We start from the raw sequence: 12,799 nt of genomic DNA, 5'->3' as shown, positions 1-12,799 counted from the left end.
CTCCAAGAGCATGAGTGCTTCCACCCTTCACTATAAGGCATTATTTTGTGTCAATGATGGCTTCATCACAGGAACAGGCTGTCCAATCTTGTACAGTTTCAGGCTCAGCAAATGACACAGCTGCTTGCTGCTGTAAATGGACTGGTCACACTGCAAACTGCAGCTACTACAATGCCTCCGATACCCCCACCTGTACCACAGACGACGCCTACAGTGCCGCCATTTCATGCCTTCAGTTTGGACATTGAACACTGGCCAGAATACATCACCCAGCTTGAGGCACACTTCGCCACATACAACATACCAGGTACAGAGCGGCTTGCCTTCTTCATTGCCAATGCGGGTGTAGTGTCATACCATTTGCTCGTAAAATTGTTCCCCACCGCCTACCCAGAGACTAAAACTTACACAGAAGTGATTGACGCATTGACCTCCCACTTCCATGACAGTGTAAATGTGGTAGCTGCACGCTACAAATTTTTTCGTCTCCGGCGTGGTCCTACTCAGTCCAATAAATCTTGGTTAGCAGACCTTCAGGGACTAACATCTGATTGTGACTTTAATTGCTCATATGGACTCTCCTATGCAGATATCATAATTAGAGATGCTATTACGCAGAATGAGGAGGACCACCGCATCCATGAGCAAATCTTTAAAGATTTAAAAACTCGTCTTTGCAGGAAGTAGTGGACTTGCTAGACAGACAAGATACATTAGATATGGCTACTTACACGTTCAACGTGACACCAGGTGTGTGTACTGTTAGCGCAGCACAACACGTGCCCTCCCGCCTGGCCCCAACACAGAGCGCCGCACCACACCCTTCTGGGCAAGTCAACAATTTTCCACCCAGGCATCCACTAAGAAACTGAAATCATGTCTGAACTGTTTTTGTGCCCATCCACGGGACAGCTGCCCATCCCGTCAAGCACAGTGTTATTTTTGTAATAAGAAAGGACATGGGCAAGCTATGTGTAGTAAGAGAACTCTAATTCACAGCCTGTTTACCATTTGCATGACTTGTATGGGCGTCACCGCAATGGAAACTGCCATGATTATGATTAACATCATCAGCCTATGGAGATCAATGCCATTTTTTCAAGGCCTTCTGCTTTACTGCTTTATGTGCTTCTACAGCTCATTGTGTGAATAAACAAGTTTTGCCAGACACTTCCTCTCACATTCAGCGCAATGCGAGGAAACTTTTTGTAACTTTGAACATTTGTGGACGTTCTGTTTGCATGCAGCTGGACACTGGTGTGTCTGCTTCTTTACTCAACAGATCAACATATGACTTGCTTGGCCCAGCCCCGCTTCATCGTTCACATTCCACGCTGACTGCATTTACTGGACAAGAAATCTCAGAGCTCAAAATGTGTAGTTTGCAAGCCATGTATAGTGCAATGACGAAAACAGTGTCTTTCTGTGTGCTCCACTCTAGTGATGCTATGAACATTTTTGGCATGGACGCATTTAAACTTTCTGGCCTCACAATACAGGGCAATGTACTTTGCCACAACGCTAGTGACCATGCAGACAGTATTGCCACACTATGCGATGATTTTGCTGAACTCTTTTCTGATGGCCTTGGTTGAGCCACAGACTTTGCAGCGCATGTTGTAGTTAAAGACAATGCCATGACTATTTTCCAGTGCATACGCCCGGTACCGCACGCAGTGCACGACACCGTAGCTGCTGAACTTAAGCATTTGCAAGACAGTGGTGTCATTGAACCTGTTTCTGCTTCGCAATGGGCTTCGCCTATAGTGTGTATGTGAGGAAACCAAACAGTCATCTCTGTATTTGTGCTGACTTTAAGTCTATGGTCAATCCCCAGACGGTGGTCGCTATGTTTTCCTTACCGCATTCTGAAGACATTTTCGATAAGCTTGGTGGGGGAAAATTATTTTCCACGATTGACTTGCGGGACGCATACTTTCAAATTATGCTCAATGAAAAGTCACAGCACTATTTTGTGGTCAACACCCACCTTGGATTGTTCAAGCTTCACTGCCTTCCGTTTGGTTGTGCTTCGGCTCCTGCTATTTTTTAGTCTTACTTGCAGCAGTTGTGTGCCACTATCCTTGGTTGTTCCAATTATCTTGATGCTATTGTGGTATCAGGTCACACCCCTGACGAACATTTGCAGAATTTGCATGCCTTATTTACTGTACTTTTGCAGGCAGGACTCAAGTGTAAGAGAGACAAGTGCAAATTTTTTTCAAACTGAGATTCAGTATTTAGGACATATGATTAACAGACAGGATATCCACCCCTCACCGTCACATCTCCATGCAATTAGAGACATGCCAGCACCCAGGAACTTGAAAGAACTTCAGTCTGTGTTGGGCAAAATTACATATTATGTTCAGTTTGTACCAAATGCAGTGCAGATTGCAGTGCCTTTGCATTGCCTTAGGCATAAGAACATTCCTTTTGTTTGGTCTTCAGAATGTGACGCTGCTTTCCACAAGCTCAAATCTGCTTTGTTGAGTGATTGCTGTTTGATCCCTCCAAACCAGTTGTTTTGGCTGTCGCTGTGTCTTCTCATGACATCGAGCTGAATCTCTCACACTGCATTCATTTGTCGATTGCCCAGTTGTTTTTGCATCTAAGTTGCTCAACTCTGCCCAGCAAACCTATTCTCAAATTGAGAAAGAAGCTTTAGCTATTGTCTATGGAGTGACAAAGTTTCATGATTTTTATACAGTTGCAAGTTTTATTTGGCACCGAACATAACCCTTTGATGTCATTGTTTCAGCTGTCAAAGTCAGTTCCAGCCTATACTGCACAAAAGTTGCAATGTTGGTCTTTGTTTTTATCTAACTGTAATTACGAAATTTTGTTTTGGACTACAGCCCAGCATGGCAATGCCGATGCTTTGTCTCATCTACCTATAAGTCCTGATGATGAGTTTGATTCTTCCGAATTATCGTGCATGTTTATCGATTCACTGGATAAGGAATTAGCTGATGGTTTTCCAGTGGATTTTCATCGCATTGCTTCCATGACAGCCGTCGATGCTTCTTTGCAGATTCTTTAAGTATATTGATACTCAATGGCCTCCATTTGCTAGGCAGATTAGTGATCCCCTTGTTTGATGTTACTTTGCGCGATGTCACAACTTGTCTGTACACCACGGTGTTATTATGTTACAAACTGACAATGACAGTCTCGTGTGGTTGTAACTCATTCATTGCAGTCGGAAATCCTCTGCTTATTGCACACTGGTCATTGGTATATAGTGCGGATGAAGCAATTAGTGTGTCATCACTGCAATTGGGTCGGCATTGATAAACAAATTGAGAATTTGCTTGCTAATTGTCGCCCTTGTGTGGAGCATCATTCTGCTCCCTGCCAAAGCTTCTTTGCGTGGCCAACTCATACTGTGGCTGGGCAGTGCTTTCATATTGATTTTGCAGGTCCTTTCTGGGACACCCATTGGTTGATAGTTATTGATGCATATAGCAACCTTCCTTTTCTCACTGCTTAACAAGCACACTTCTAGTTACATACTTATACACCGATGAGCCAAAACATTATGGACACCTGTTTAATAGCACGTTCATCCAGCTTTGGAACAAAATGCATGAGTGAGTCTGCATATCAGGGATCCAGCAGTTTGTTGGTAGGTTTGTGGAGGTAAGTGGCATTAGATGTCATGGGTCATGTAATTCATGTAAGTAACAATCTACTGATTTGTGTATGTGGTTATGGCACCCAATAGCGACCCAGATGGCTTCCATAGCAGTTACATCAGGCAAATTTGGTCACCAAGTGATCAACATGAGTCCACTATAACACTGCTCAATGCTCAAACCACTGCAGCATGGTTCCAAGACATGAACAATTATATTGCTGAAAGATGACATCGCCATTTGGGAAGGAATCTAGCATGAAGGGATGCAGGTGGTTCAGAATTGTCACCATGTCTTTGATTACTATCACAGGTCCCATGCAAGCACAGGAGAATGACTCCCATAGCATAATACTGCTCCCACCAGCCTGCATCTATGGTATGCTGAATATTTCGAATCACCATGCACCTCAATGATGGCATTTGACAATCATCGACCTAGTGTAGCAAAAATATGACTCATCTGAAGAGCTGACACATTTTCACTGATTCACTGTCGAATCCTGATGATCTCATGCCCACTGCAACAGTAATTTACAATGTTGTTGGGTCAATGTGTGAACACATAGGGGTGGTGTGCTGCAGAGCTCTGTGTTTAACAAGGCACGATGAACAATGGGCTCCAAAATACTTGTGCATGTGCCAGCATTGTGCTCCTTCAGAAGAGATACCACAGACCACCATCTATCCAACTTTACAGAGCCATAGATGCTCATGACAGTAGCACATGAACATCTGTCCAGCTTTGCTGTTTTCGTTACTCATTCACAGGCTCTACATAATAATAATTTGCCCTTTGTGAAAGTCATGTATCTTAATGGATTTCCCCATTTTCAGCCCTTATCTCTGCTAGGGTGAGCCTCTGGCTGTGTCTGCTCTGCTCACATTCTTCTGTCATTACATCAAATGCCTGCAATGTCACTAGGTGGCATTCAACATCATGGTGGACAGTGGTCATAATGTTTTGTCTCATCACTGTATTCTAAAACTGTAATCACACTAAAAATAACTAAAACCTTTAAACAGAACCTTCTAAATGATTAGAGCAGCAGATTTTAGTAGCTATTCAAGAATGTGCCAACTTCAGGAAGTTCTCTGAGACATTGGCAATGTTCCTTTTCTTACATCTCTCAACATGCGATACTGCTGTGTCCTTAATTGCCAAGACTGTGTTCCAAATACTTGCAAAACAATGTTCACTAGATCATTATAATCCAAGCAAGTAAAAATCATCATAATAAATATCCTGTCAAATCTATAATCATGACATGTGTGACATGATGAACGGTGAAATATGCTTGCAAATTGCTATACAAACTTATTGTACAAAGTGCTCAAATGTAAATCTCTGTATTTAACAGATTACAATAATGAATAAAATGAAGCCAGAAGGAATGATTCAACTCAAGCTAGAAACAAGTTAATGGCACAGTGTTACATCAGAGCTACTTGTGGCCAGTATTAGTATATGCACTAACCTCTTCTGTTACCACGTTTGATCTCTTATTATTTTATCAAATTTCACCGTATTACTTCACATCATCCATTTTATTTTTTTCATCATTATTTTCCCTTCTTCGGCGTTGTTTTCTGACATACACTCCAGTGTCTTTACTTGGGACTGTCCCCAATACTTCATATGATCTTTGGAAAATTGCATTTGTATTTTATTACAAGGTGTGCAACTTTGCTTCCACCATTTTTCACCAACATTTGAGGCTTTAATGAAATAAATTGGTTACACATGTATTCAAAGTATTTTGAGGTTTTAATGAAACAAATTGGTTACACATGTATTCAAAGTATTTTTCACTGCTGGCCACTACTTTCTCCCCTCTTTTGGGCAGTGTACGAATCCCATATCGAAAAAATTGTTCATCTTTTGAAGTCATCCACGAATCTATCCAATTTGTGACTTCTTCATGAGATCGGAAGTGTTGGTCAACCAGGCCATGCGCCATTGATCTAAACAGGTAATAGTCAGAGGGAGCAATGTCTGGATAATATGTCGGGTGGGGTAGGACTTCCCATTTTAATGTTTCCAAATACATTTTGACCTCTTTTGCAATGTGGGGTCGAGCAATGTCACGCTGCAAAATCTATAGTGCCTCTTGTTGTATTGTGGCTGTTTGTCCTTTAATGCTCTGCTCAACTCATTAATGGCATTCAATAATGAGCACCTGGGATTGTTTCACTTGGTTTTAACACTTCATAGTACACGACACTGAGCTGGTCCCACCAAATGCAGAGCATGATCTTGGAGCCGTGAATATTTGGTTTGGCCATCAACGTGGAAGCATGGCCGGGATATCCCCAGGATTTTTTGCACTTAGGGTTATCATAATGAACCCATTTTTGTCCCCAGTCACAATGCGATGCAGAAATCGCTTCCGTTTTTGTCTCTGAAGCAACTCTTCACAAACACAGTTCAATGTCTCTTGGTTTCAGCTCACACGGAACCCATGTTCCTTCTTTCTGAATCATGCCCATAGCCTTAAGACGTTTTGAAATGGCTTGCTGTGTCACTCCCACTAATTGTGCCAATTCTTCTTGAGTCTGACACGAGTCTTCACTCAAAAATGTCTCCAATTCTGCATCTACGAAAACATTCTCTCTTCCACCACTATGTTGGTTTCTTCCACCACTATGTTGGTCTATGATGTTAAAATCACCATTCTTGAAGTGTTGAAACTGCTCATGACATGTTCTTTCACTAATAGCGCCCTTATCATATGTACATGAGAGCATTTGATGAGACTCAGCTGCTGTTTTCTTCATATTGAAACAAAACAGTAACACCTCCCACAAATGACAAGAATTAGACTCCTAAACTGACATTTTCAATCAAGAACAACTCTATGATGCAGACACACATGGACTAATTTTTGAATGAGGTTATGTTGAATGAGGTGCAAGCTAACTGCCTGAAGTCTGCGATCTTTTTCTTATGACTGCTACTTAACGTTGTCACCACCTATCAGCAAACAGCAGAAGCAAAATTTTACACCTTATACATATTATGATAGCCTTTGAAACAAGAATCAGTTTGGTTAGGAATCTTGCTTTAAAACCGAATTTTATGTATATTTTTAAGGTTGTAGAAATCATTCTATGGAACTATGAGAAATTTAGTTAAACAATTTTTGAATGCATTTAAAAAGAATTTTCTCTCCAAAAATAGAGCTGAAATATAAGAATTAATATTCTTCGCCCATACTGCATTTAATTCTTTTCCTTTAATACCCTTCAGGTGTAGTATACTGGAGATAGCACATTTTAATAACAATTATGCATTACAGCCTATCACAAGTTTTGTCCCATGATATGTCCACCTATTATTTTTCTAACAGTGGAAAATCCAAGATGAAATAAAGACAATATGATGAAAAGGGTAGATTGCTTCTCACCATATAATGGAGATGCTGAGTCGCAGACAGACGCAACAAAAAGGCTACTAAACATGTAAGCTTTTTGCCAGAAGGACTTCTTCCTTTTCTATTTTAGAAGAAGGTCTTCTGGTCAAAAGCTTGCATGTTTAGCAGTCTTTTTGTTCCACTTGTCTGTCACTCAACATTTTTTTATTATGATGAAAATATATTTTATATATCTTTTTTAAGTTTTTATTTCAGTTTTTTTTAATTAAATGCAAATCATGCTTTTAAAATCCACCACCATTTCCACAGTAATGGGTTAGTTACTGTATACACCATTAACTTTAAAGATTACTGCATGTACTAATCAAAGTGATACTTTTTGGTGCTAGCAATATAGTGTTTAGCTGACTGCATATGCAGTCAGCAAAAAGAGGAGTAAGTCACTCTAACCTAAATTAAAAATTTAATGGTATTACAGTCGTGTAGCAAATTGAGTTTCAGACTTACTATGTCCCATGCTCTACTAAAGGTGGAGGAGAACCATTTAGTTAACAAGGCACCCTCTGACAGTTAACATCAGCTTTTAAAACTAGAGACAGTATTTGTCTCTCAACAATATCCTCAGTTGCCCACAGGAAGTCAAGTGAGCAGCATCCAACTATGCCCATCAAGGAAAATTCATTAGTTATAGAGGAAACTAATTCAAAGTTCTCTGTGAAGTAGCCAGAGATGCTGGCTGTTCAGATGTGCTGGCACCATGAATTACAACACTAGTTTTGGGAAAAATCTATAAATAATTTTGATATTTGATGGCTTATTTTCACAACAGAAATTTCAAAAATAAACTTAATATTGTGTGACACTGTATAAGAGCATCTGTATCATTATTCCAATTCTTCATGACAGTCTTCTTACAGAGGAAGACCTTTGCATGATCTTTTATCATATTTTGTATTTATTTCTGTTTCAGCATATGGTAATCAGAAATCTGTAGTCCAACTCAAAACTCTAAATTTTTTATCAATTACTCTATTTTTACTAGCAGTGGCAACAACAGCAACATTGTTAAATTCTGGTAACTCCTTTAGAAACCATCAGCATTGTACACATACAAAGCATGTAAGTTGTGTAATACCTCACCTGCCAAGCTGGATCCATGCCTAAGGGATATATGTTATCACCATAATCTGTTGCTGGATTGAGCTGAAGTTCATCATTTGATCTGAGAGTTGAACTATTATAGGAGACTTTCCAATTGCTACCAAAGATGTTAATTGATTTTGAGAAAATATCATTGTATATTAGTCCAGTATAAACAGAAAATATTCCCATTAAAACTATAATGTAACGTCCAGCGAAGAAGATGCCCCAAATCTGAAAAAAGAAGATTAATTACTGAACTGAAGTCTGTTTTTGAACTATAATACATTACTTCACCAAGAAAAACAAACACTGAATAACAGGAATTATATCCACACTTTCTGAAGCAGCTTTCAGCTGCCTTATGATCAGATGTGTGACTAATATGATTTGTATTTTCCAAGATATTGTAATTAAATATGAAGAAACAAAACAAGGGAGCAAATGTGGTCATTTGATGTAAGGCTGTGACTTTCTATTTCTGCAAGAGAAGAAGAAGATATATACCAGGAAAAGGCCCTTAAAAAGCCAGCACAGCCCTCATGTAGGTCTCACTGGGCCCTCTGACTTGAGCACAAAAAATACTCAATACCTTTGCTAATATTTTTATGTCCTATAACTGGGCTATAAATCAATAAATGGATTGATATGCAAAGCACAGGAACATGTGACACAAAACACATCCACAGTAGTTTTTGAGCACTAGCTCTTTTTCTAGTAAAAGTACACACAATCACATAGATGCCCAAATGAACACTCCCAGGGCCATGGTAAGATATACTGCTCTGTCAGATTAGCCATCAATCAGAAGATATCTGATCAATTACCAGCCATGTTGTAAACATGATGCCTGCCACACAAAATGCCACACTCTTATATGAGAGCAATTCTCAAACTTTATTCAATTATATACAGGAAGGAAGTGTTTGTCATTGAAGAATACAACGTCAGGAAATTCCACCTTATGGTAATGTTATCCCTAAAAGCATTAACTAATCTCCAGCATGTAACTAAGTAACTATTTGTTACAAGGAAGGTACAATATTCAGCCAAAGAATAAGCATAACGCTGTTGCAGAACACAGCACCTCTAGTGGCTGGTGCCAAAATATTTGACAGCATGATGTAAGAACACCCTCACAATACCAGATGGTGGTGCACTACACAGAAGCAGTGGTCTTGGCTTTTACATCAGCCCCCTCCAGGGGAAGTGGAATATCCTTTCAGAAGCATCCTGGAAAGTGGACATGTTGAACTGATCTTGTTTCATGTTCAGGAGATCTATTTGTGCTGCCTGGTGGAGATACCACTGCTGTTGTTTCTGCTGGTACTGGTATAGGCCAGCATTATAGTACAGTGGTAAGTGGCTCTTCTTGTAACACATATGCAGGTTTCACTCGGTCAAGGGAGACAGTAGTGGGCCCGTTGTTAACAAGTATGTTGATAACATGCGCCTCCCATTGTATTATCCTGTGTGGCCCTGTGTACCATGGTTGCAGTGCACATTTAACACCATCAGAATGAATCATGATGTACTTACACTTGTCTAGGTTCTGATGTACATAGCTGGAAGACATGCCATGTCTTGATGTTTGCTGAGGACAAATGCATGAAACTTGCCCTCTCAATAAATTAACTGACATGGCCGGGCGCTTGTAGTGAATGTGCATTCATAATCTCTCCTGGTGACTGTTATATTTCACTATATATCAACTTGGCTGCTGTAGTGTCTAAATCTGGTTTTGTAGGTACTCCACAGGCCAAGTAAAACCATTGGCAGGGCAGTGGTCCAATCTGTACGGTGGCAAATTAGGGCAGCCTTCAGAGAATGGTGCCAGCATTCTATCATCCCATTACCCGCCAGGTGGTAGCTTGTGGTTCTATGATGCACTGTGTTGCAGAATTTAATAAGCTAGGTGAACAGTTTGGACTTGAATTGGAATCTACAGTCTTCTCAGACATGTAGTGAAGAGCTAAAATGTGACATCAGATGGAAACGAAGGTGGAACCTAAAGTCTCTGCTAGAATGTTATCTACCAGCACTGCTTCTAGCCAGTGGGTGAATCAGTTGATCATTGTTAGTAAGTATTGTTGGCCATTTGATGCCAGTAATGAGCCTACCATGTCAATATGGCTGTGTGTCAAGTGAACAATCATATACGGAAAGTCAATGATTGATGTGTGGACATGCCAGTTGACCTTGCTGTCCTGACATTTAATGCACATTTATGTGCACACTCTGCAGTCTTTGTGAAAACCTGGCCACATGAGTCAGTTTGAGACTGAGTGAGTTGTTGGTCAAAGCTCCAAGATGACACAGATTATGTAGGCTGTCAGATGCTCCTCTTCAGAATATGGTAGGTAGCAAAGGTTGATGTTTACCATTTGGCATGTCACACTATAACTTTATGTCGACTCCATCCACATGGATTAATTGAGGTTTCAACATTGATGACATATCTCTAAGCAGACTCCACTGCTCTTGGTCAGTCTATTGTGCTTTGGTGAGCTGAGTAAAGTCAAATTGAACATGAGATGCTGCTGACCTGAGAAAGACAGTTGGTGGCTATGTTGTCAATCCCAGAAATGTCTCATACATCCATGCTGAACTGGGGTATGTACGCCAATTGAACGTGCTGTCACAATGAACAAATTATATGGTTTTGGCAGAAAGCATATGTAAGTGGCTTGTGATCAGTATAAATGGTAAAACCCCTGGCTTCTAGTTGTGGTTGGAAGTATTTTATGGCTTCATAGCTATCCAGAAGCTCTCTGTCGTAAGTGCTCCATTTCTGTTGTGTTTGTGACAGCTTGAGGGAGAAGAAAGCTAGAGGCTGTGCTCCACTGCCACACAGTTGCTGTAGTGTGGCACATATTTCTACCTGGCTCTCATCACCCATTAATACTCGGCTCAGAGTGTGCAAGCAGTGCATAATCCGCTATGCTCTGCTCAACTGCCTAGAAAGTGGAGATCATGTTATCTGTCCACAAAACTGACACTTACCTTTGCTCTTTGGGCCAGTGAGCACTGCTGTTAATAGTTCTTGCAACTCAGCCACATGTGGCAGGTCTTGGTAATAGAAATTAAAAGTATCAGGAAATATGCAGTTCTTTAAGGTTTCTTGATCGTGGGACTTGCAAGATGGCTTTAAACTTCTTAGGTAAAGGCAGTGAACCTGACAATGAGATCTTATGGCCCAGGAATTTAATCTGTGTCTGACCAAAGATGCATTTGGCAGTGTTTAAAACTATGTCTTACTATTCTAAATGTTCAAACACCATAGTTATAAGCTGACAGTGCTGTTTTGGTGAGGCTAAGAAAACCAGGAGATCATTCAGATACTCAAACCAAAAGGGGAGACCTTGTAATACCACATCTATAAACTTTTACCAACTCCATGCAGTGTTTTGGAGGCCAGATATTGTGAAACAACTCTCAAATAAACCAAATGAAGTGATTATGGCCATCTTTGGTATGTCTGCCTCTGCTGCTGGAGTCTGAATGTATGCCTTGGCACAGTCTAGCACACTGAATGTCACATCACTTAACACATAGTTATAATCTCGTAGTAAGGGTAAAGGGTATCAGTCCAGCACATTTCTGGCATTGATGGCTCAATAACTCCTGCATGGATGCCATGCACCACACATATTAGGCACTAAGTGACGTGGGGACAACCAAGGAATGTTCAATGGGCACATAATACCTACCTGAAGCATGCTGTCAAACTTAGCTTCTTCTATGTGCAGACGGTCTGGGGACAAATGACAAGGTCAGCTGGGTACCAGTGGGTTATTGGTAGTTTTAATATAATGCATAGTGTTGTGATATATCTCACTCAGTGTTCCAGGCAGTTGCATCAGTGCTGGGAATTTCTGCAGTAAGTCCTAATACTCACTGCATATGACTTATACAAGCTTCAGCATGGCCACATGGTGCAATTCGTCGGAAACCTGAGGTTGTTAAGCTGGTGACACTGTCAACTAGCTGAGCATTCACCACAACTGCTAACAGTTGGTAATAGGTTACAAAAGCCACCCCTACTATGGATTTTGACATGTCCACAATTCCACAATTGTAAAGCTCCGCACCTGGTCATACTGCAATCCGAGATCCAGCTTGATCCACAGTGTACCATACATTAGTATGCTAGCATTATTATTTGTGTTCAGGCAGAAGGTGGTTGGTGGTCACTTGCTGTGTAACTGCATGTGCAGAAATATGCATAGATCCAACCCAGTGTCCATCAGATATTTTTGTCTGGACTTGTAGTCACTTATGAACAGGTGCCGCGACACAGCCTGGCAATCGACTGACTTGCCTACATCTGATTGCCAGTGGCATTTGGGTGGTGCAAGGCATAGTATATTTAAGCACTTTGTTTCCAGATCTTTTGTGCTGCCAATAGATAGACGCTTTACTGGTCCCAGACATTGCAGATGTAGTTGATAAAGTCAGCCTTGGCTGCTAGAACATCGCAATCAAATTGTGTAACCACAGACAATGACACGTTGCTACCTGATGCTGTCACTGCACTTACCAGTGTAGGCATTATTGCATTGAATATTTTATCAGCTAATTCAGCCACTGCACCCAAGACTACATATGTTTGACCTGCTATAATAGCTTTCACTTGAAATGGCAGATG

At 40.7% G+C, this 12,799-nt stretch overlaps 1 protein-coding gene across 1 annotated transcript in view; it reads right to left on the bottom strand.

Moving 5' to 3' along the window:
- The window catches only part of LOC124798327 (V-type proton ATPase 116 kDa subunit a 1-like), a 192,861-nt gene that overhangs the window by 75,616 nt on the left and 104,446 nt on the right, over positions 1–12,799 (bottom strand). The window contains exon 9 of the mRNA XM_047261677.1: positions 8,152–8,385. Coding sequence (XP_047117633.1) covers positions 8,152–8,385 — 234 coding nt within the window. The remainder of the gene's footprint in view (positions 1–8,151; positions 8,386–12,799) is intronic.

The sequence above is a fragment of the Schistocerca piceifrons genome, chromosome 5 (assembly GCF_021461385.2).
Source record: "Schistocerca piceifrons isolate TAMUIC-IGC-003096 chromosome 5, iqSchPice1.1, whole genome shotgun sequence".
Lineage (NCBI taxonomy): Eukaryota > Metazoa > Arthropoda > Insecta > Orthoptera > Acrididae > Schistocerca > Schistocerca piceifrons.
This window is presented reverse-complemented; position numbering and strand designations above follow the sequence as displayed.